At 45.0% G+C, this 24,497-nt stretch overlaps 1 protein-coding gene across 1 annotated transcript in view; it reads left to right on the plus strand.

Moving 5' to 3' along the window:
* Positions 1 to 17,069: 17,069 nt before the first annotated feature.
* The window catches only part of MAP7 (microtubule associated protein 7), a 125,161-nt gene continuing 117,733 nt past the window's right edge, over positions 17,070 to 24,497 (plus strand). The window contains exon 1 of the mRNA XM_086631958.1: positions 17,070 to 17,199. Within this exon, the coding sequence (XP_086488084.1) occupies positions 17,070 to 17,199 (130 nt within the window). The remainder of the gene's footprint in view (positions 17,200 to 24,497) is intronic.

A 24,497-nucleotide genomic window follows, 5' to 3' on the forward strand; every position in this document is an offset into this window, starting at 1 on the left:
CACTGAAATTTTTCTTCGCTTCTCTGCAGAGAGGAAAAGTTTTCCTTTCAGCACAGAGCAGGTGTGCTGTCAGAAGGACTGTTGCACTTTAATCCAGTATTTGTTTACCAATGTTAAAAACACTGCAGCTTCCTGACTGCTTTTACTCTTGTAATCCATGAGGAAACTGTAAACAACCTGCAACATTATTTTACTTCAAATGTTTTTACATGCAAGTTTTTCAAAAACTTTAAAAAAAAACACACCACCAAAACCCATCAAACTCCTGAGATATTGCAGTTAAAGTAACCAGATGTTAATTTCATGAAAAACTGATGTAAGATTTCACGTGACTGTACATCACTGGAACAACACCAAAATGTGACAACAACTTTTCAAGTTTCTTTTTCTTTGTAATATAATTCTTTCTCAATAATCTGTAGTAGAACTTCATAATTTCAATCACAATTAGATATTTTTCTTTTAGTGTGCAAGACCTAAAGGTAATTGTTTTTACCTACTGCCCTACATAGTTTAATATTGTTTATTTTTGGTAATTTAAGTTCTATGGTGCATTTGTTTTAGAGTTGTTTATGTACTACTGAACTGTACCAGTTGCATACACCTGAACCACAGTAATGTTAGCTTGTTCTAAAGCTATCTCTGACATACACAGTTGAAAATAAAAAGAACCTAAGAATTAATTTTTTCCTATATTTTCGGACTTTTAAAATAATAAAGGTGTAGAACTGGAAAATATTGGAATAAAAAAGAGGAAAAAATTATACTGGGTATCAAGGGAACCTTTCTGACACATGTGAAAGTTACTGTGATTTGAGTTTGATAGTTAGCGTTGAATATCTTCTTGGTTTTCCTGTTCGGACAAATTCCCATACTTGACAATCCAGGGCCAAACAAAATTCTTCTCTGGGTGTTCTACTTGCCTTGATAAATGGATTTCCTGCCTCCATGCACTCAACAGTCATTGTGGCCTCTTGTTTTCTTCAGTTTTTTTTAATGCAGTATGTCTTTTCTCACACATAATGAAAGCAGATGGTGAATATTCCTGTCCATCCACTCTCATTGTCACTCCAGCATTCTGGCACTGGGTATCATCAGATTCTTAGGGGGTAGCTTCAGAAAACTCCATTGTGAGTAAGTCTTGCCTGGACAAGACGCTGCTGCTTTCTTCATAAGCATTGGTAACCAATGAACAGCTTGTGCCCTGAATTTTTCAGGTCTAGCAAGTATTTTCATTAAGTATTTTTTTCTAAACATAAACATGTCCTAACATGTATGTAGGAATTGTGCTGCCTAAAACCCAACAATTATGTATTAAAAAAAACCAAGCTAAACAAAGAACAGTAGATTAAATAATTTTAGTCAGATTTTTTTTTTTTTAACTCTGAAGATGATTCCAGATACTTGGGCACAGATAGTTAACATTTTTGGAATGAGTTGAATCTACACTTCAGGAGAAACATAGCTACTGTTTAACTGCTATTACAGGAGAAAACAGTACACTTTCAAGGTAGTTTAAAGCACTGGAAAGACCAGTGGTGGAGGTTGACTTGCACAACCTAAAGCAGCTAAAAAACTCTACCCATGGAAAAGCGACCCTAGGACAGTGAAGCCTGTAACACAATTTTTGTGTGGAACATGATCCTGTTTGGAAACCTCTGATTTCATGCAGCCTGAATAGACCAGAATGCAATTGCATTGCTTTATTTGTGTGTTGATACCTTGAAAGCATGCAGCCTGTTCCCCATTATCCGTGACTCAGGGTGCTCAGTAATTCCAGCTATGCTTAAGAGAAGGAAATGTGATCATTTCAATGTCTCCACGAGACGTAGCCTGGCACCAGCTGGAAGTTAATTCCTATAAGTCACTGCTGGCCTCACCAGACCCAAGGTGGCTTCTGCGGAGCTGCTCAGCAACCAGTTCTCTATTCTGCACTGTAGGACTGCCAAATCTGATGCCTGCCTGGGCTGGGCCACGTATACTTACGCCACTTGAGAGATCATGAACTGGTCTGAATGTGGTTCCCTGAACAGCACAGCTTATCTATCTGGGTACTAGATCTGTGCACAAAAACTTATGTAATATCCCCGCTTCGAGCCGCTTCATATGGATGGTGCCAGACACATTACTTTTTATATCCTTGGACAGAATGTGAAGAAACATTTTGGGACAAGTCAGCCTGGGATGACTCAGCCTGGCTCCCTGAATATGCTGGTGGATGCCTATGTGGACCACAAGTGAGGGATGTGAGATTATGTTGTAAGGACATGCTGTGTTTTAGTGCAGGATTTCGCTGAGGGCAACCTCTTGACTGTAGGACACGGTGCTCCCTTTGAGCTTGGATAGCCTCTTGGTCCTTGACTATTGCTGTTGTAATCCAGGGCTCAGGCTGACTGAGAGATACCTTTCCACCTCTGTTAAGAGAGCCAGGCAGAAGACAGAAGTGAAAACTTGACGAAGTAGGTTTGGGAGCCTCTTGCACCTTTCAGCATAGAGCTTGTAGCACACATGCTTTCCTGCCCACAAACCCCAGGGCATGTTTATCACCCAAGCCCCAGATCCTTCTGTTTTAGAGCACAGATGGCTCCTGGTCCAAAAAGAACATTCATCCTCCCTTCCCCTGGAAGAAGACCTCATGTCCTGAACTTACTTGGTTGCAAAAGGAGGACGTTCTGCGTGGCGGCAGAAGTTTGCTTTGTCCAGCACACCAGACTGAGGGAGCTGCACCTCTCCATCCACTTCCTGCGCGCACACCACAGCTGCCTACCATGAGTTCCCCAATTCATTCACCCTGTTTCCGCCGTAATTTTGATGATTGGTACTGCCTGCGAGCAGACACAAAATGAAATAACGTTTTAGTCCAGACCTACAACACTTTTAAGAGAAACGCTCTTATGATCCCCGGAAAGCAGCTTAGGGCGGGTTTAGATAAACTCGGGGGAAAGGTAACAAGACCATGTGTTGTGGGTTAGGCCACTTCGGCAACCAAACCCTACACAGTCGCTCACTCACCCTCCCCCAGCCCCAGGGATGAGGGAGAGAGTTAAAGGATAAACAGGAAACCCGTGGGTTGAGATAAGAACAGTTTAATACAGATGATCTAATACACAGTGTAGATGCTCACCACCCCCTCTTATCCGAAGCCCATCTTGTCCTGAAGCTGCCATCCCAGACGAATGTGAGGCCCCAAAATACAGAGGGGAGAGAGAGAGAGAGTACTCTCAGAGTGGGAGTACTGGGAGAGAGAGGGAAAAAAAGGCAATAGAGAGAAGTGCAAAAGGAGCAAAAGCAGCGAAAGAGCCAAAGCGCAAAAAGCCCTTCTTCCTGGCTGTCCCTCACCTTTATACTGGGCATGACGCTGCATGATATGGAATATTAATTGGCCAGTTTGGCCCTCAATCTTAAGTTCCACCACAAATCGCAAGGGAAATCGTGGCGCCCTTGTCCTGGCTATGCTCCCCCCTTAACCCGCTGTGCTTCTGCACTCCGACCGGGACATGGCCCACTGAAAAGTCCTTGGAGTCTCACGTCCAACCACAAACATCAGCTTGCTATCAACGTTCTTCTCAGAGCGAGCCTCTGAGTAAAACCAAAACACGGAGCTCTTCTAGCTGCTAAAAAGAAGAGCTAACCCTGTCCCAGCTAAAACCAGGACACCATGAACTTTACAGAAAGGACTGATGCACTGACAACTCTTCATGGAGTCGGGTTTTTTTTTGGAAGCGAGGCGTGTCAGGCAGCTCGGGGCGCGTTACCTGCCCGTTTAAACGCGCCTGCTGTCCTAACGAGCCCACCGCAGCACAGTTCTTTCCCAAACCGTGCTCGCACCGCCGGGGCTCGCCAGGTGGCCACCACACACCCCGCCCGCCGCTGCCGAGACACCGGCGGGGAACCGGTAACCGTCCCCAAAACCTGTTGTTGATCTCCGCGCCGGTTCCTAACGAGCTGTGCCAATGCGGCGGGAGCCGCATTGAGGGGAAAAATCCCATACAGCTGGGGAAGCACCGGCGTATGGATTAGACCAGGGCTGCGGAGGGAGCCGGCGCCGCGGGAGGCTGCTCGCCGCTCGCCACCCGCCCCCGCCCCGCCGCCTGTAGCTGCCGCTGAGGGCGGCGGGGGCTGGTGCCCGCGGGGGGCGGCCGTTCCCGCCCTCACCTGCTCCCGGGCAGATCCCGCCGGCGAAGGAGGGAGGGAAGGGGGGACGTGGCGCTCTCACCTGCCCGCGGCCGCGGATCCGCGGGGCGGAGCAGCCGCGCTCGGCGAGGAGGAGACATGGCGGAGGCCGCGGGCAGGAGCGGTGGGTGCCGGCGCCCCGCAGGTGAGGTGCTGCCGGCGGTCGAGGTTTGCGGAGAGCGGAGCGGAGCGGGCTCGGCGGCTGCGGGAGCCCCTACGCACCCGGTGGGCTGCGGGCGGGCCGTGAGGCGAGGGAGCGCAGCGGGGCCCGGCGGCGGCCTCTTCTCGCAACAGGTGCGGGGCTGCCCCGCCACTGCCCGTGCCCGCCGGGCTCTGCGGGGCTTCCTTCCCTTCCCCGGGCGTCACCCGCCGCGAACCGCCGCTCCCAGCCCCGGCCCGGTGCGGCAGCCCCGCGCAGGGCCCGGCCGGACGGCGGGCAGAGCTGTGCCGTGCCGGCGGGGGCGGCGCGTCCGGCCCGTGCCCCGCTGTAACGGCGAGACCCCCCGCAGGCGCCGGCGGGTGCGCGCCGTGGTGCCCGGGGCACCGTTTGTTGCTCGGAAACCCTTCGCCGTCAGGGCTCGGGGTGCTGCGGGCCAGCAGCCACGGGGCTAACGCGGGGTGCCGAGCGGCGCGGGGAAGGCCCGGCCCGGGCGGCGGGGAGGGGCCCGCGGGAGCCCGGGTGTGCGGGGCACCGCGCTCCGAACGGGACCTGGGGTAGCGGCGAGCTCCCCCGGTCTGGGCGGATACCTGCAGCATCCGGCTGACGGAGACGGGGGCGAGGTGAGCCTCGGCGAGGGAGGGAGGATGTCGCGGCGGGGTTAAGGTGCCCGGTGGCTGCGCCCCGGCGGCGGTGGGCACCTCTCCGAACGGGGCCCGGGGCTGCGCCCCGCGGGAGGGCCGTCTGCGGCAGCCCGGCCCGAGTTTCGATGGAAGCCCGTGCTTCCTATAGGGAAAGCAGGGAGGCGTCCTCACGTTTCCTCCAAGAAGGGATGTGCGCTGCAGGAGCGTTTTAAACCGCTTTTATTTCGCCCTAAGGGCGAGGAGGGTGCAGGGAGGAGATTTTGGCTTACGCCGGCGGATCGAGCGCGGTATCGCCGCTTTTGTTTGCTTTTGCAGGCAGAGGAGAGGTTGCCTTTCTGGCACGTTCACTGGGAGTGCTGCTTGCTGGAATGGGAAGTCTGACTCCAGCTTTCAGTCCTCTTCCTTTTATTTTTTTTTTTTCTTCCCTCTCCTTCCACCGTACAATTCCACTCACCCTTTGCCAGTCCTTCGCTTCTCTTAACATATGTCCAAGTTTATCTCTGAATCACAGAGTGAGGTTTTTCATCCAAACAACATACGAATGGGCCATATGACTGTTGCTTAATTAACTGTGTTTCCAAAGTATAATATTTTTAATACATATTTTATGTAACTGCTTAATTAACTGTGTTTCCAAAGTATAATATTTTTAATACATATTTTATGTAACATGGACACATAGTCACAAGCAACAACTGTGAGAAGAGCCATCCAAGTGCTGTCTATGACGGTTAGAAGTATAGTGCTTTTGCTCAGAAATTCTTTTTAGGAATCACTCCCAGCCATTGCTCTAAGGTCAGCTTCAGAGAGGATGTTCATCTGTTATCCTATGTGTTTCAGAGCTTGCAACCACGTTAACTTCACTTTCCACAGAAAGAACTGGCTGTGAATGTATTTTTAAAGCCATGTTTAACAAACTCTCTTCAAGTTCTCTGCCTTACGTGGTTCACATGATTATTTTTTTTGTAAACTGTTTTATCATTTTTTTTTTTAATTGTTTACCAAAACGGGAGACAAGCTGCTGGGTGATACATATTTTACCTATGCATAGTTTTAAAAGGATTTATTTGCCTAGATTTATTCTGAGTTCGTTTTGTATTTTCATTTCCCATTACTGTGTTGAACTTTTACTCATGAGGACATATTTGTGGACAGGAGGTTGATCTGCTTGCATGAGTCGTTGAATATTTTGAGTTTAAATTGCTTTGTGCTGTCAAAGTTCATTTCAAACTTTCTCGTGTGTGAAATGTCAGAGTTAAACTTCTTCTGTGAAGCTGCTTGTTGTCTGTTGATGTTCTTTCAGGTCTCTGAGTTATCACAGGGGCTGCTTTCCATGCGTTCACAAACAGGAGCACCCTCATAGCGTGTCAGGGAGCTGCTCTGCAGCTGTTTGGTCCATCCATGAACAGGCTGATGTGTGTGCCCAGGGAGGGCTGCGTGGACGGCTTCGGCTGCAGTCTGCTCTGCAAGCAGAATGCCCGTGTCTGCATCCGGCTCCTCAGGAAGGTCAACCTCCCATCCTGGCTTGCTGAAATTACATACTGGTTGACTTACTGCTTCTGTTTAAAAAACAAACCAAACCAGCTAAATAGCTCAGTGTGTTGTGGTGCTTGGTATGTTTTTTCCCTCCTGTGGCTAGATATACAAACTTCCAGAGCCTGGGGAAAGCTTTGACAGCACCAGGAGAACTTTGCAGAGAGATGTTTCAAGTGGATCCCTTTATTGTTGGGCAGATGGTCTGCTGCACTAAACTAGTTTTCTTCAGGTAAATGGCTTAATAACTCGTGTGAGGGATTTCTTCTTCTGCCATTCATAAATGCACGGATGGCAAAATAAGCACAGTGCTAAGGGGTAACTTGTACCAGTCAGAGTTTTTAAATCATAGCTGCTTGAGCATCTTACAGTGCTTTTCAGTGATTCCCGAGATGAAGGGCCCTCTTGTGGATAATGCCAAGCAGAGGCTTCGAAGGCACCTCATTTTGTGGCTGCCCACCTGTAAATACAGGTGGTGTTCTGCCTGCAAGGCTTCCCCACATGTTCTCTGGGCCACCTCGGCCAGCTCTGTACACAGGTGACAATTTGTTTACGTGCTGGGAGCCCAGAGCGAGAAATGCACTTGGGTTATTGAAAAAAAAAAACCCAAAACCCACAAAACCAAACTTCAGTGATTTTGTGGGCTCTGATGTTAGTGTTCTCTTGGAAGTGAGTTTAACATCGGTCTGTTCTTTTTGCAGAAAGGGGGTCTGCACCCCAAATGCCATCAGAGGCAGGTCGCTTGGCAAAGCTGAACGCTGAGCGCTCTCTCTGGCAGCTCCTGAGAGTTTTCATCTGTCACTGGTTCATCCCGGTGTTTTCTCTGTCAGAGAATAAAGCAAGTTTTAGTTTATTGTATTACTATTGCATTTTTTTTTTAGCAAATAGAGGAATCGTAGGGGAACACACAAAGGCGCAGAAGGCAGCACGCGGTGGGTGGGAGCCTGAGGTGCTCTCCGTGCCCCGCGGCTCCTTCCCAGCGGTGATGGAGGATTTTGCTGGAGAGAGGATCCACAGGGCACTTCTGCACCTGCCCGGCGCAGGTGGGTCCCCGCTGGGCACAGGGCTTATGATTAATTGGTCCTACATTAATAATTCTACGAGTCAGTGCTTTAGCTCTGAACGCATAGGCACTCTGATTTATCAGTAGCCTCTAGAACGAAAATGATACAACTAAATTACATTTAAAAGTGTGAATGGGAGAGTTAAAATCCTTACGGAAGCCATCCCTCAGCTTTAGAAAGTGCTGCCTCTTGGTGTCTTTCATTGGTCAAGTAATGCTTGTGCGAGGACTACACACCGAAAAAGTTTGAAAAAGCCTTTATATATGCATATTGTGTAACATGAGTCAGGCTGTCTTTCTTCACCCACCTACTCCCAGCACTGCTAGTGTTAAAAAAAAAAAAAAAAAAAAGGCGGAGGAAGGAAAAAAAACAACCCACCAACCCAAAACCAAACACTGCTACCAAAAACCTGTGGAGTTAATGAAAAAATCAGGCCTGATAAATGATACTGGAGCAGTTGCCTTATGTGCTACTTCCCCTACAGGAAGAGAGCTGCTGCAGACCTAGCTCAAGTAGCATGCGTTGTCATCTTGCTTGGCTTTGTATTGAAAATGGATGTTCTTTTGTATGTTCTGTAAAAATTGTGAGTTTATAGTAATCGGGGATTACTAATGTTTTACTCGTGTGATGGCTGTTTATTGCTATCAGAAGTGGTAAATTATTTGTGGTATTAAAGGTAGTTAAATATGATCAGTGTAATAATTGCCTCAATTATGTAAATAGTGTGTAATCTTGCAACAACATATTTTCTTTTCCACTTGAAAAAAATGTGCATGAGTCTAGACCCACAATACAAGCCACAGCGTGCTGCTAGTGTTGTGGTAACTCTCTGCACACCCCCTTTTCCCCCCGGAAGGAGATCCCCTGTACGTGACTTCTGTTAAACAAATGCAGTGGTCTGCTAGGAACTGTGGCAGAACAGGCTACATGTTTAAGGTGAAAACAACTGTGAGAAGATGGTGCATTTGTTAAACTGGTTCAGCTTTAATTCTGCACCTCTTCCTGAGCATTGGTTCTGGAGTCATGCCATCTTTGCTTTCATTAAAATCAATCTTTGCTTTCATTAAAATAAGTAGAAGGTATATTTATACCCTTTGTGGCTTTGGAGAAAAATCTTGAAAGCGTGTATCCTAGGAGATCTGTCAGAGTTCAAGGAAAATGATCCCAAGTTGTCTGTTAAGGTGATGTATTTTGGGTAGGCTGCCTTGCTGTTCTAATGGATGGGGTTAACAACCCTGACTCCTGTTGACTTTGAGATTCTTCAGATATGTAAGTGATGGTGTGATTTGTGCTGCAGACTGATAGTCACAGTGAGACTAGATTGTGGAGGGGAGAAATAAAGTACCCATGTCTCCAAATATTTCTTATGTCTGTGTCTGATACTCTAATGTGTTTTCCTTTAATGAAATCCAAAAGTCCAGGCTTCTTGGTCACCTTCTAAGAAACATATTGGGAAGTAAGATGTCAGGAGAGCACTGGTAATTAACACAGCACGAAGTAGCTCACAGGATTTCATCCAACGGATACCGTCAGTAATACAACAATGGAGAAAATTTTAATTTGATCTTGGCATATTGCCTTTTCTTTCAAGTATGTTCATGTTTCTATGAAAAAGCTCAGTGCCTTTTATTTGAAGTATGTTCACGTTTCTACCAAAAAGCTTGGTACATGCGTAAGTGCTCCTAATTTTGAGTACTTTACAAGCGCTTGGTTCTCTTAATATGTATTGAAAACATTTATTTAAAAAATAAGCTCTTTTTACAGACAGAAGCAGTGGCAACACTGCCCAGGCTGTTCGTTAGTAGGGTAATTAGCATTTATGACTTTTACTGAATTCCTGTTTCCTGCTGCCCTGTGAAGTCTCCGTTCCTTCCTGCCTTTCCTTGTTTAACTGAGCAGTGGCTGAAGTTACAGAGTACGTTCTACCATAGGGTCTGATCCAATAGCATTCTGTTACACATAAATAAAAAGTGTTGGCTAAGAATGATCTAATATGTTTTTACTCATTGTGCAATTTTTATAATTAGTCATACTATGCAAAGCCGTTTAATTAAAAAATGTAGCCAGACTTGTTACTGTACGTCTTGTGTTTGCTTTATTGGTGTGTGCGTTGGAAGCGTGTGAGGATGATGAGACTCCTGCCTCCGTGTTCACGCGTCTGTTGCTCTGATGAGTGAGTTTGAGTCAGAACGGGGCAGGGCTCCCAGCCTTCTCCTCGATTTTTTTCCTTTGCATGGGAATGCACACAGGATCAGTTTTAATTGACAGAAGGGAAAACAGTTAACGCTTCGCCTTCTATCTAGTCACTTCTGAGGAGCTCTTGACATCCCTTGGTCCAGTGTGTGGCACAGCATGTGTCAGAGCAATGGCCGCAACTGGGAAGAGGTCCCCTCCAAGAGAAGCCCTCGGTGCCTGAGCACACGTGCAGAGGTGCGTTTCCTGGTGGATTTGCCTCCTGCTCCAGGATCTTGTAGGCAGTATGGCTGCTGGCACAGTAACCTGCCTATGATTCACCAGAGCTGTGGTGGGTGGGAACGAGATGGGGACTGGAGAAGCAAGTCTCCCACATCATGTGAGAGGACAGCCGTGGCTGCTCTTAGCACCTACAGTTCTGTGGTTGAAGAATACATCATCTAACTGTTCTGATCAAAGTACTATCTAGAACGTGCACAGTCTTTACAGCACAGTCTTTATGATGGGACTCATAAGGAGCCAAAGTAGTCAGGATAGTTGATAGGAAAAGAAAGGCTTGGTGTCTGCTTTTTGTTTCTAGACCTAGCTTATTTAAAAATCATCATTTCTTAGACAGATATGGATAATAATTCTGAATTAAATTTATTGGAAAGGGAGATATTGACATAGGAAACCAGAATAAAGACGTGTTTGTTCTCCAGGAGAGAAAGGTGAAAAGAACTGGACCTGCCTAGGTTTGCATTCTGAAGAATCTCAATAATCCACTGCTGCTCCTCTCTGTTTCCCCAGCGCATGTTTATGTGGATGTTTCCTTAGAAAGACTGAACAGTTCTGCTCTTTCTTGAGTTGAAGCACCTAATTCAATGAATGAATGAAGAATAAATGAAACTACAGTAGTTTTATGGCCTCAACTTTTAGAGAGGAGTTGATCATTGCTTATTTAAAGCTATTCAGAGTGCAGCAGGATTCTCATTAGTCAGAAAGATGAAAGTTTCCCTTCTTATTCTCTAGCATTTTATATTTCATCTTACTGATTAATGCAAGGGGCCTTTTTTACCTCCAAGAAGGTGGAAAGAAGAAATCAATGATTCTGTCAGATGTTTATACACTAAATACTGAAGTTGTTTAAAAAAAAATAATGTACTGTTGTAAAAATAATCTGCCAGTCCTTTATTATCTTGTGTATAAAAGTGAGGCCTTAGAGAGATCTTTGAAGAGAGACTTGGAAACCTGGAAATTGGGCGTGCATGATGTTTGAGATGGTGATTGGCTTAATGGATGCAAGTATTTTCTTCTGTCATAGTGACTGTTTTTACTATTTCCAGCTTAACTTTTTCTTTTACTGTTTTTTTAAAAACCCAGGCAAGGAGAAAATCCTGTCCATCTTTTTAAGGCTGTTTTGCATTGTCCTAGATTTACATGGCATTGAAAAGGAGGTTTCCAGTCCTTTGATGCTGAGTAAATAGCTATTTTCTCTATTTTTGGGGCCTGATTTAAAGCCTGGTGAAGCAGAAAGTAAATGTGAAGAGATGAGTCTCCTGAAGGAAATTCAGGAGAGACTCAGTTTGGAGTTTAGTTAGTATCCATGTATTCCAACATTGTCCTGCTAGTAGTAGGGAGTTGGACTTGATGATCCTTATGGGTCCCTTCCCGCTTGAGATATTGTATGATTCTGTGATCTAGCACTGTCTATATTATGTATTTCTAAATGGATTCATAAAAAAAAGCTTTTGATGTAGATGATTAATGTTGAAAATGTCCATACAAAATATGATTGTGTGTTTCAATGGGTGGGCACGTTGAAATTTTCTGGTGTACTGTTTTTGCAGAAGAGGACGGGAGCTTTTAACTGAACCTTAATTTTCCTGATCTTTCTTCCCAAGAAACAAACATTTGGAACCCAGTTCCCAAAGGAACCTTATTGTTTCATAGTGGGAAAACATGTCTATAAACACAAAATGACTAATATTTTCTTGATGCTACTACATAAGATAGATAACTACCCTATCCTGAACCTCTGAGTACTAAGAAAGTCAGAAATAAGGATGAAATATTTGCAATTTGGAAAGAAGCATATATTAAATGAAAATATTGGCTTGATCTGATTCTTGATATAAACTGCACTTAAGTTGGGGAGAAGAGGTCCTTTCATATTAAGAGGCCTTGAACCAGCATCCAAGAGCAGAAGTAGAAGAGCGTTTATTTTACTGTACAAATACTGTGACCCAGACCTGTCTCAAGTTTGGGGGGTTTTGTTGGTCAGTTGGTTTTGGGGTTTTTTGATACCCTACAAGAAAATCATCTTCAGTGGTTCACAGTTTTTGGATAAAATTGAAGGACAGGATAAAAAAAGGGTTGTGGATAATGCTCTAAAAGCACTAAAGCACGTGTGACTTCTCTGCTCATCTTGTGGTTTTCACAGTCCAAACTTCTCTTTGTTGTTTTGATGATTGAATAGTTGCCGAGTAGCTCTCGTAACAGTAAGGTCATACAAAGTATTTTAAAAAAGTATTTTATAAGAACCAATGAGTTCTTTCAGAAGAAGAATTCTTCTGAAGGTGTTATTCCATCTTATAATTGGAAAAACTGAGGCTAGAGGTTATAACCTACCTCAGGCTTTGGAGAACTTCAGTGTCAGAAAGAAGAGCAGTGGTGAGCAGGCTGCCCTGGCTTCTGAAACTGGCTTGATGCATCTGTGCCTCAAACTTTTTTTTTTTTAAATCCCTCTGGCTAGCACTGGGGAAGAAGAGGAGCTTGAAGGCTGGAGATTGAGATTAACTAGTGATCTATTCAATGGATGGTCATATCTGGGTTTCACAATAACAGCAGACAATAGATCGAGGTGTGTGTGTTAAGACTGAGAACTTACTAGACCTGGAAGTGTTGAGAGGTTGTGGTTTTTGTGTGTTTTTTTTCTTCTTTTTGGTGTTTGGGTTGTGGGTTTTTTGTTTTTGTTTTGACGGGGGACGTTCCACTGTCAAACCCTGACTTCTTGGTTGTTTGCTCTTTGGGTATGGTGTTCTTTTAAAGAATGTTACTTGAAGAAGGTTGCCTAGAGAAGTTGTGGCTGCCCCATCCCTGGAAGTGTTCAAGGCCAGGTTGGATGGGGCTTTTGGCAACCTGGTGTAGTGGAGGGTGTCCCTGCCCATGGTTGGAACTAGATGATCTTTGAGGTCCCTTCCAACCCAAACCATTCTATGATTCTATGAACATAAACAGGTGTCTCATGGGGTGGGAGGAATAAGAATCTGTATGTTGTTATTCAGCAATGTCTTATGAGCGCTTCTGTTTGCAGGGCTTTTTGTAGGCAATTTGTCTATAAATTTCTTCTGCCTCTTTTGCAATAGTGTATGATCCTGCATTCAGCTGGCATGATTTACTGTAATGTAACCTGACATGCCCGATGATCCAAGATGGCTTTCAGTTAATGTTGCATCAAGTGTGGTGGTGTTTTTTTTCCTGAAAACCTACACAGTCCTAGTTATCACAGCCTGCCAGTTCTTGTGGAAGATACAAATTGTCTCGTCTTCACAAGGTTTTCCCTTTCTGATAGTTAGCTAACTTGTGTTGAATACTCTCTTTGGTCTTCCCTCCCCACTATGAAAGAGCAAAAAGGTTCCCTTCAATAAATTCAGACTGGCAGAGTGCTTCACAAGGCAATGCCGGTATCGTATGAACTTAGCATGTGCAACTCGTTATGCTCTAAATCACAGTAATGAGCTTCACATAGTCCTTAGATAGTTTATAGGGACTAAAACAATCCTGTGAATGAAAGAAGACAGCAAATCTAGAGTTCAGCCATTGAAAATTACCAGATTTTATCAGATCATAGTAGACTGCACGTAGGTATCACGGTGATTGTGCTGGTTACTGGCTTCAACTTGCTTTTCATTTCATAGGTGGAGATATCAAGCCTTAATAGCTGATGTTAAAGCAGAAACATCAATTAGCACATTATAAATATTTACATTTCCCAGATCACAATATAATTACCCTAACACTCTTTGTTCCAAGTGCTGTTTAAGACTGTTGCATATCAGATGATGTATTGTGCAGGTAATTACACCTATAGAATCCAGTGGATGGAAGCGGGTGTGTTCAAGTGTTGTGGTTTAACTGATAACGCATTAGAAAGTGGTGTAAAAAGGAAAAAACAAAAATTATCCAGTGCCCTCAAGATACACAGTTGCCCTCGTTGCATCTCTTGAGAGACTCACCCCATCAGTAAAAGCTCAACTGTGATCGTATTGGTACAACTAATGGTTAGCAAGGCTAAAAAAATCACTAATGGAGCGGTGTAAGCAAATTTTGGGGTTTTTAAAGAATTTAACAGACTTGCTACTAAGATTATTCACCACTTTGTTCCCTCAGGGAATGTTGCTTTCATCCCAGTTTTCACATAGAAGCTCCCACGTAGCTGAGACAAGGCTGAAATAAGCAAAGCTTTCCTGCTAGGGATACCTCAGGAATTTCTTTTTCTGCCCTAAACCAATGGATGGATGGAAGGAGGGAATTTGTCAGTGCAGTGTGGTTTTATGCAGCGCTCGTACCTTTTAATGCACGTTCAACAGTGTTACTAGGAAGTTGTGGGGCTTTTTTTAATATAAACCCAAGTACCTAAAGTTATGTGATATCTTCTATTGTAATAGATGTCTTTCATTTGTAATAGGTTGCAGGTGGCCAGGGTCCCATTTTATTAGGCATTTGGAAACATGTGGACTGGCATAGTTTTTAACAACAGGGGCCTTGAGATAAAATCATACTGCATAAGCTGAACGTGCTGTTGGTGCTTTTCCCCTGTCTGAATTCACCTCTGCAATAGTAAGTCAACAGAAAGAAATATGCACCAACACCTCAGTTGCCTGTGTGTCATCCCCCAAATCCATCCTCACCAGCCTCTGAAGCATCAAGTTTAGTCATTACTACATTTTGTACTTGGAACAAGTCACTCTTATGGGTGCAGAGGATCCTGCAAGGACGATATTCTCAGTCTTGTAGATGTTCTCCATGACTCTTCAGATAGTAGGGAAATTGGGATGCTGAAACAGTTACCATACCTGTAAGCTTGGAAGCCTCTCCAGTCAAGTGTATTTTTGTGTGTTAGATACTTCCTACATGTTTTCAAATGCTTTTTTAAGTAGTTAGCAATCAAAGGTCATTGACTGATTGAACAGTCTTTAAAAGGGCAGGAATCCTTTCTTAGTGACTTAAAACAGCGAAGCGGAGTGGAGTTATGTTTAACTAAGCTGCCATGTAAATTCTGTTTTCTCTGACTTGTGTTCTGTTGGCAACAGTCTTGGGCATGTACGAAAAGTGTTCATGGTACTGACTCATACGTGGTATTTGTGGTAGGCATTGAGTACGTGGGGTTTGATCAAGGGAGCTGTTTCTCTTACAGGATATAGTAGTAGCCTGTATAAACTCCAGAAGGGAAATTGCTGAGCTAAAGAACAGCTTGTGTTAGAGCTTTTTTCTTTTTTTCTTTTTTTTTTTTGTCCACACCCTTTAGTACAAAGCGTCTTTAATTGCAGACAGATGTCATCATGTATAGCTTCCGTGTACGCCCAGAGAGTCCAAGGTGTAGCCAAGTGGCAGGATGTAGCCAGGAGGAGATAAGTATCAGAGGTAGGCTGTGAGCTTGGTGCAGAACTTGTGCCGTCCTACAGAATACTTCTCTTCTGGTTGGGTGTTTTATGCCTGTGTTGAAGAAGGAAGAATGGTCCAGCTGAGCCTTGAGGTGGTGCCGTGTTCTTCTCCATCCACTGGGTTCCTGGGTGATGAGCCTAAGCTGTGTGAGAGCAGAGCTGTCCTGGCAGCTGAGCATGACCTTTACTCCTCATAAAGAGCATCCCAGGCCACTGTGATGCATACCATGTTGACTGTCATAAACTCTGACTCTGTTCTTCAGTATTGTTACCCATGTCATTGAGGTGATCAGGTACATCTATATCATCTTGGGTTTTCAATATAAGCCACCTGCAGATTTGTCGACTGATGTCTGTGCCATCTTGTGGTGGCAGATCAGGTTACATTAGGATTCTCTTAAAAAAAAAAAATCTGAAGTGGGAAAAATCGTGTGATTTTAACATTATAGAGATGTTCTAGCTTGCAGTTTTTCTTCAGTATCATTTTGCAATAGTGAGCACACCTTGAATTATAGAGGTGGAAGTGGATGAGGATTAAGGTCTCACAGGTAAAAGTGGCATTTGAGTCTGTGAACATGCAGATTGCAAAACTTGTGAGCAAGTGCTCTGTTGTAAATGGCTAAAGAAAATCCCAAATGCCAGCGTGCGAAGGAAATCCAACTAATTATAAACATCCAGGCTGTTTGTATTTTATTCATTTTGCAAAGTGAATGTTAATGGTTGGTGCTGTAAAACTAATGGTGTGATACAGAATATTCACTCCAAAAGTCCTTTTGTTGTCCTGTGTTGCCTGTACAAGCTAGAAATCCTGGGATTTGGGTTTTCACACATGGAAAAGTGTGTTCCAACACCTGCCTGTAGTTGTGAGTGTGCATTCCTAATGCAAAAGGTATGCACTGCACAGGAAGGTGATTAAGTTCAGGGGGGGACACCCAACACTTGCATGTATGGAAGAAGACTCATCTTCGTCGCTTGAGTTTTAGATTAGGCTAAAATTTCTAAACATGAATAAACAGAGCAGCTGGCAAAATGCAGATTCATGCCTGGAGCCTTCCAAGCTTCTTTTCACTCCGTGCTCATCTGCTTGTGCAAGCACAGCTCCATCCTCCCGCCGCCCTGCGCGCAGGAAGGAGCAATCCCTGCTGCCGAGGTGCTTCCAGCTCTCCGCAAGCGTGCGGGAGCAGCGTTCCCGAGGCCGGCTCACCGCAGCTGAGGAGACAACACTCAGAGACCCCTTTGATGAGGATGTGTCAGTGTTGTCAGGGCAACTGCTAACAGCGGCGTATCATATTTTCTCCTCTCGTGTTGCGAGCTGAATATTTTAGCGTGCTGTAGCTGGAAGAGGGCTGCGGAGGAAGAAGGTGCTGCAGCAAGGAACACGGAGCTGTGGGCTGGGATCCGATTGAACAGGTTACGACAGCGGCCAGCAGCATCCAAACCGATGTGCCTTTAATTAGGGCTTTTCTTGAAGGTGGGGAAAGCCTGCAAGCCTTTCGGAGCCGACTGGATGTTGGTGTTTGTCAGCTGTTTGCGTACTGCTGATCCATAGGGGATCTGTTACAAGTGCTCAGATGAACAGGCAGCGCTGCAGCTAGCGGCTGAGCAGGGGCTGCAGTTTCTTACTTTTCTTTTTTTTTAATAAGCAAGAGGCAACAGCAACATGCCTGGCTCAATTACTGCCCTCCGACAAGAGAGACTGAAGAAAAGTGCCAGGCCAAATCCCCTGGGTTTATTCACCATTAACGAAGAGGATGAGCAGCAAAAGAATGGGAATTCCAAAAGACTGACAGGTATGTCATGGTTCTGCAGCGCGGTCGGGGCTGTGCGTGGAACATGCTGCACAGGAGGCACGACGTTTTATTAGCTCTTCTGTGTGCTGTAGAGTCTCTAAGTGGCTGATGCAGTTTGGCAATGCATATTGGCACCCACCAATGCACTGTGTCTGTATTTAAACATTTAATTTTAGGTGTCTGGATTTAAATCCCCTGGATTGTTATGCAATAATCTGCTTTGGATATGAAGGAAAAATACTTTTAAGTTATCAACCCCGTTTTTTTCCAGCAGGGATAAGAGTCCTGCATCAGAAATATATCAGTGAATTTCTGTCTGTGTTTTCTTTGATTTCTGTGCACTGTCTGGATAAATACCTATTAAAAAAGGTGATTGTAGGCTTAGAGAATGCAGAATGCAATTCCAGGCTGTTACAGAAGACAGCTTTGCCAAAGACAATGTAAAATCAGCAATGCTTCCATTCGTGTGCGTAAGGGGCAGCGTGCCTTTGGCAGAGTATGGAAAAATATACGTTGTTCAAATATGCTGACTTTGAGAAGTGTGACAAAAAAAACCCTCAAGCAAACCAACAACAAAATACCCCCCAACAAATTGTAACTACTAAAGAAAAATATTTATGAGGCTTAAAGTAGGTGAGTGGTGGTGGTGGAGGGATGCTGGTGGCCATTGATTTATACGGAGGTCTGTCAAGCCCGTGTAGCCACTATCTGTATTGTATCGTGTAATTAATGTTCTCCACATGGATCCTTTAGATTTTGTTGGTCTGGCAAGGATCCTGCACCTTACAATTGTGACTGGAATTTTAAGTTTGATCGTTAGAATTTTTATTCTTTTTTTTTGTGATCAAGTGATTCCATTTATATGAGCACTCCTTTTTGTGGTGTTTTTTTTTTTTTTTTTTGGGGGGGGGGGGGTGGAAATTGTACTAGGTTTTTTTTTGTTTACAAAACAAATGTTAGTTTGTAGCCTCAAGACAGTGTTTCAAATTTCAGACTTAACCATTCTGCCATGTAACAGGAGAGGCTAGCAAGCATTTAAATAGCAAATTTATAGTATGTATATTTATTAGAGCTGAATCATATACAGCTGACTGGCTATTTTCTTTTTCTGGAAGGAAAAAGGTGGCTTGGTAGCTGTTACAAACAAATTCAGAACTTGAGTTTTTTTGGAGTTTGCAGCTTGTACTTTTTTTCTCAGAGTAGTAAAGAGCCTGACAGATTTGAGCGCCGTGATAAAATATATGTTGCTGGTCATTGTTAACTTGCCTAATGTGTTAGGGTCTTGTGTACATAGTTACTGCTTGTCTGTGTATTTGAAACTGCCCATCTAAAATGGAGATACAAACTCTAGTGTGAGGCTATTGAGTTTTTCATGTTTTAAGCAGCATATTACGTTCCTTTATCACCCACTGGATGCCTTCCAGAGTCAACAGTCCATGAAGCTAAGAATCAATAATTTTCCTGGTTTTGTTCAATGGCACTGATAGTTTCCCAGGGTAAAAGTTCTTGTTGACTTAGCTAGTGTTTTCTATTTGTAGCAGTTATATGGTTGCCTTCCTTGTCATAACTGAGATTCCATTTTTGGTTATTCCTTTTTTCTCTTGCTGCTGTGAAATGTAAGTAGACAAATGTGCAGAGTAGCACAGACAGCAAACTAGCAAGTGCATGTGGTTTTAATAAGATAAAAATTTTGTGGCTTACCTTGAGTGCTCGTAGTAAGATACAATACAGGAGGCTAATATTTTGGAAGTATACTTGCTTGTTTTTGTTTTGCTAAATACTTAAAATGGCTCATTCTGTCTCTAGAATACCGTTTGCACACTGAGACATGTAGTTATTTACCTCTCTGCACATTTGAATGTGTTATCAGTGGTTAGGTGGGTCAGAGCTGGAATGCCTGGTCATGGAGAGTGCCTGTGTTCAGGGTGGTGTTCTCCCTTCCCTTCTCTCAAGCAAGGTCACTCCAGTGCAGCTCTGAGTGGAAACGTAAGATGTGTGATGGACGCACGTGAGGCTTCCTTGAGTCTTTAGCACATGGAGCTGCTGGAGTGGGTCCAGAGGAGGGCCACGAAGATGATCTGAGGGCTGGAGCACCTCTCCCATGAAGACAGGCTGAGAGAGTTGGGGCTGTTCAGCCTGGAGGAGAGAAGGCTCCGGGGTGATCTTATAGCAGCCTTCCAGTACCTAAAGGGGGCCTACAGGAAAGCTGGAGAGGGACTTTTTCAAAGGGCGTGTAGTGATAGGACAAGGGGCAATGGCTTTAAACTGAAAGAGGGCAGATTTAGATAAGAGATAAGGAAGAAATTCTTCCCTCTGAGGGTGGTGAGGCACTGGAACAGGTTGCCCAGAGAAGTTGTGGATGCCCCATCCCTGGAAGTGTTCAAGGCCAGGTTGGATGAGGCTTTGAGCAACCTGGTGTAGTGGAGGGTGTCCCTGCCCATGGCAGGGGGGTTGGAACTAGATGATCTTTGAGGTCCCTTCCAACCCGAACCATTCTGTGATTCTATGATTCTATCTGTTTTTCTGTTACTACTTTACTGTGTTTGTTTTGTCTTAGTTCTTTACCTGTCTTGTTTGCTCAGCAAGCACCTGCTGCTGCTGAGATGCTTCTTTTTTTCTTCTTCTGCCCCCAGCACGTACTAAGGCAGTGTTGTCTTCATGGGAGATGGGCTCCATGACTTCTTTATCTGCAGGTTTTGTAATCATGCTGGACCTGTCTTTGTACAGCAGTTCAAAACCCAAGAGGCCTTTAATTGATCTGATCTCCAAAGTAATAAAGCAGCTAATTCCTCCATTAAGGATATTTAAATATCATCACAAGTGTTAAAATAATCATCATTTTGGTGGTTCAGGTCTGCTCAGAATACTGGGACTTGATTAGAGTTTGTATGAGAGTTGGTTTTGTCCTCTGGGAAACAAATATTTGTGTGGATCGTAAAGTGGCTAACATTTGTGAGATTTTCTGTAAATTTATTTTGACATCAGCCATTTCTTTTCTTGTCTTTGGCTGTCTGTATTGTAATCTGAGAAGTCTGATAGGCAATGAGTTTGTTCCTCCAGTGTAAACAAATAATGAAATGAAAATGTTTGTCAAGGACTTTTTTTTTTTTTTAATCTGGAGATATTAAAAACCTGCAGTGATCTTTGTAGCCACGTGCTCCTGATACTTCCTTTCCTTTGATGTGAATTGTTTTCCCTGCATTTTCACCAAGTAGTTTGACTTCCTTTTGTCCTCCTGCCTTTGCAACAAGGCCTGAGTCTTTGTTATGTATCTGTATCGCACCCACTATTGCAGGGTCTTGAGGTCCAGCTGTTGTGTAGAGGAACAGTGCAAATAAAAATTTCTTTTGACGTGCCTTTTTTACTTCTATTAACATCCTCTTTTCTGCTCCTCCCATTATAACATACAAGAATTTTGCTACCTGTACATAGTACATTTTTTCATTTTTTGGGGTTTGCAGAAGCTTATTTTGCACTTCAATTGTTTTTGCTTTTAGTCACCAACTTTCCAGCAGTTCTGCAACTATGTCCACAAAGAAACCAGACAAAACAGGCACAGAACTACACACTTAACAGCTTCAATGCTCCCTTAAAGCTCGTGTTGTAAAACAAATATTGTTTCTGTGACTGAAGATAGTGTGTGAATGTGGTTCTTTATGTAAATCACAAAGATATGTCCAGGTAGATTAGTGTTTAATTAAAGGTATCCCTCCCTTACAAGGGACGGACAAGGAAGGATGGTCAGAGGCTTTGCCCTCTACATTAAGAAATGGGTATAGCGTGAAGAGCTTTCTCTGAAGAATAGCCATGAGCAGGTTGAAAGCTTATGGATAAGGATTAGAGACTGAGGCAACACAGAGAACCTTGTGGTTGGTGTCTGCCACAGGCTGCCCGATCAAGGGGAGCCTATTGACGAAGCCACCTGACTCCAGCTACAGCTCACAGGCTCTCGTCCTGCTGGGGAACTTCAACCATCCTGACATCTGCTGGAATAGCAGCACAGTGAGCTGTAGGCAATCCAGAAGACTCCTGGAGCGCATTGAGGATAACTTCTTAAGCCAGGTAATAGACAGCCCTACCAGAGGGGATGCGATGCTGGACCTGATGGTCGTCAATGCAACTGAGCTAATCAGTGACGTCAAGACTGGAGGCAGCCTGGGCTGCAGTGATCATGCACTGGTGGAGTTTGCAGTCCTGAGAGATACGAGTCAGGCAAAGAATAAAGTCAGGACCCTGAATTTTAGGAAAGCAAGCTTCCAGCTGTTCAAGGGTTTAGTCAATAGGAATCCCTGGGAAACTGCCGTTGAGAACAAGGGAGCAGAACAGAGCTGGCAGATCTTTAAGGATGCTTTCTGTAGAGTGCAAGAGCTCTTGATCCCCAGGTGTAAGAAATCAGGCAAGGAAAGCAAGAGATGGGCATGGCTGAGTTGAGACCTTGTAGTCTTAAGTAAAGGGTAAGAAAGAAATGTGCAGGCAGTGGAAGCAGGGACAGGTATCCTGGGAAGAGAATAGGGATGCTGCCCGGCTTGTAGGGATGGGATGAGGAAGGCCAAGGTGCAGATGGAGCTGAACATGGCAAAGGATGCAAAGAATAAGAAGAAGGGCTTCTACAGGTATGTTGACCAGAAAAGGAAGGTCAAAGAAAGTGTACCCTCTCTGATGAGCCAGACAGGCAAACTGGTAGCAATGGATGAGGAGAAGGACAAGGTACCCAACAACTTTTTTGCCTCAGTCTTCACTGGCAACCTCTCTTCCCTTGCCTCTAGAGTGGATGGACTGCAAGGCAGGGAGTGGGGGAGCAAAGTCCCTCCCACTGTAGGCGAATATCAGGTTCGTGACCACCTGAGGAGCCTGAATATACATGAGTCCATGAGACCTGACAAGATGCATCTCGGAGTCTGAGGGAATTGGCTGATGTAGCTGCCAAGCTACTTTCCACGGTATTGGAAAAGTCAAGGCAGTCAGGTGAAGTCCCTGGTGACTGAAAAAAGGGAAACATTGCACCCATTTTTAAAAGTGGTAGAAAGGAGGACTCCGGGAACTACTGACCTGTCAGCCTCACCTCTGCATCTGGGAAGATCATGGAACAAATTCTCCTAGAAGCTATGCTACGGAACATGGAGGACAGGGAGGTGATTCGAGACAGCCAGCATGGCTTCATCAAGGGTAAGGCCTGCCTGACCAACCTAGTCCCCTTCTGTGATGGAAAAACTACATCAGTGGACAAGGGAAGAGCTATGGATGTCATCTATTGTCGGGGGAGCTCCTGGCTACTACAATAGAAAGCACCTGTGCCTTGTTAGGACAGGTGCTGTGAGTCACGTTGGTCAGCCGGAAACCACGTGACTCATGAATGAATAAAGGTGGGGCACTCCCAAGAGGGAGTGGGGCAGTTCCCTCCTGGAGACTGGAGTGATAGGAGCCCCTGGAGAGCAGTATCTTGAAGCTCTCTGTTGGAAGCCTTTAGTTGTGACAAGGACCTTTGGAGTGAGTGTGACAAAGCCTTCTGATATACGAGGAAGATCACAACAACCTTCTGGGTTGTGATCCCCGAAGATTGAGACACCAGTAGTCCGCAACAATTGGTGACCCCGACGTGATTCGTCGGAACAGGTGAGCCACTGGGAGTGAACATGGGTCAGAATTTTGTAAAGGAAAGCCAGACCTTCACCTTTCTCAAATCTGCAGGAATGGCTGCGGGGCTCAGTATAAGTAATGAGGATTTATATTACCTACTCAACTGGGCAGTGGGACATGAAGATCTAGTCAACCTCACCTTTACCTTTAACCTAGAACTTTGGAAAAGGTTGGGGGATAAGTTACTCTATGAAGCTGTGGTTAAGCAAAAGGGCCGGACCGACCTGCTGCGTACATGGGAGGCCCTAGATAATATAATTCAAAAGGGGTCAGCAGAAGAGGAGGAAGAGGAATCAACAGATTATGTATCTGCAAGCGAGGGGTATGAAGGGAACAACGAACTATCTGAAGGAAGACTAACCCCAGACAGCGTGGACAGCGAGTTAGACGTATCCTCGCTGTTCACAGAGATCAATAAAGTTGCAGGGACTATGCAGGGACTCTACCCCACCCTGCAGGAAACAGTGGAGCGTCCCCCACCCTTTGCCCCAGCAACCCCCCCTTCCTCCTCAGGATGCGTTATGCCTACGGCTCCGCCATTTAAGCAATTGGCCCCACCCTTGGCAACTTCATATCCCGCGGTATCTGGTTATCCGGCCCAGGTACATTTGGCGCAGCCAGCACTAGTGCGCCAGGCCGTGACAATGCTCCAAGGAGTATCTCAGCAGCTAGCAGCTGTAGTGGAGATACTGCATCAGGCTATGACCCCCCCTGTAGCAAAAGAAATCTCCAAAACAAGTGACAGCCCAGCTGAGGAGTTACCACCGAGGGAAAAGTCACTAGAATCTGTCTGTTTATTAAATCCAAACCCCTTGGGAACCCCTACAGTGACAGTTCAACGCCGTGACCCGGTCCGTTTTTGGAACGAAATAAAAATGAAAGCAATAGAGGCTGGGGATTGGGACTTGGCTCAAGTCTTGGGGCTGCCAGTCAATAACGAAAAATTATCCATGATGGAAATAGGGGAAAGGCCAAATGTATTCCCTGTGGAATTGACCCTCCCGGGTTCTAACCAGCCCAATCAATACCTGGGCTGGTCATGGAAAGTCGTACGAGACATACAAAAAGCGGTAGCACAGTATGGGCCAAACTCCCCAGCAGTAACACAATTATTACGATTACTAAACTTGGAAATATTGGTGCCGTATGACTTTCAACATCTAGCTCAGATTATGTTCCAGCCGGTACAACGCTCCATTTTTATGAGCACATGGAGGCAGTTGGCTGACCGTCAGGCACTACAAAATATACAGTTACCCCAAGGTGACCCATGTTATGCCGTAGGTGCAGATGTCCTGATGGGAACGGGTCAGGTATTTAGTAATCCGGCGGTACAGGCCCAATGGCATCCCCAAATTCTTGGGCAGATCAAACAAATAGGAATGCAGGCCCTCATGCGGACCACAGAAATGGCGAAACCCCAAGCGAGGTATTCTACAATTAAACAAGGAATCAAGGAGCCTTTCTTACAATTTGTAGAAAGATTGCAAGGGGCTATAGAAAAACAAGTTTATGACGGCAATCTACGGGCCCTGTTGACAAAACAACTCGCAAGGGATAACGCCAACGCTGACTGCCGAAGAGCTATTGAAGTACTCCCAGGGGACCCCTCCCTAGAGGAGATGGTCATTGCATGTGCTAAGGTCGGGTCCGTGGAACAT

Source organism: Tauraco erythrolophus, chromosome 2 (genome assembly GCF_009769465.1).
Source record: "Tauraco erythrolophus isolate bTauEry1 chromosome 2, bTauEry1.pri, whole genome shotgun sequence".
Taxonomy (NCBI): domain Eukaryota; kingdom Metazoa; phylum Chordata; class Aves; order Musophagiformes; family Musophagidae; genus Tauraco; species Tauraco erythrolophus.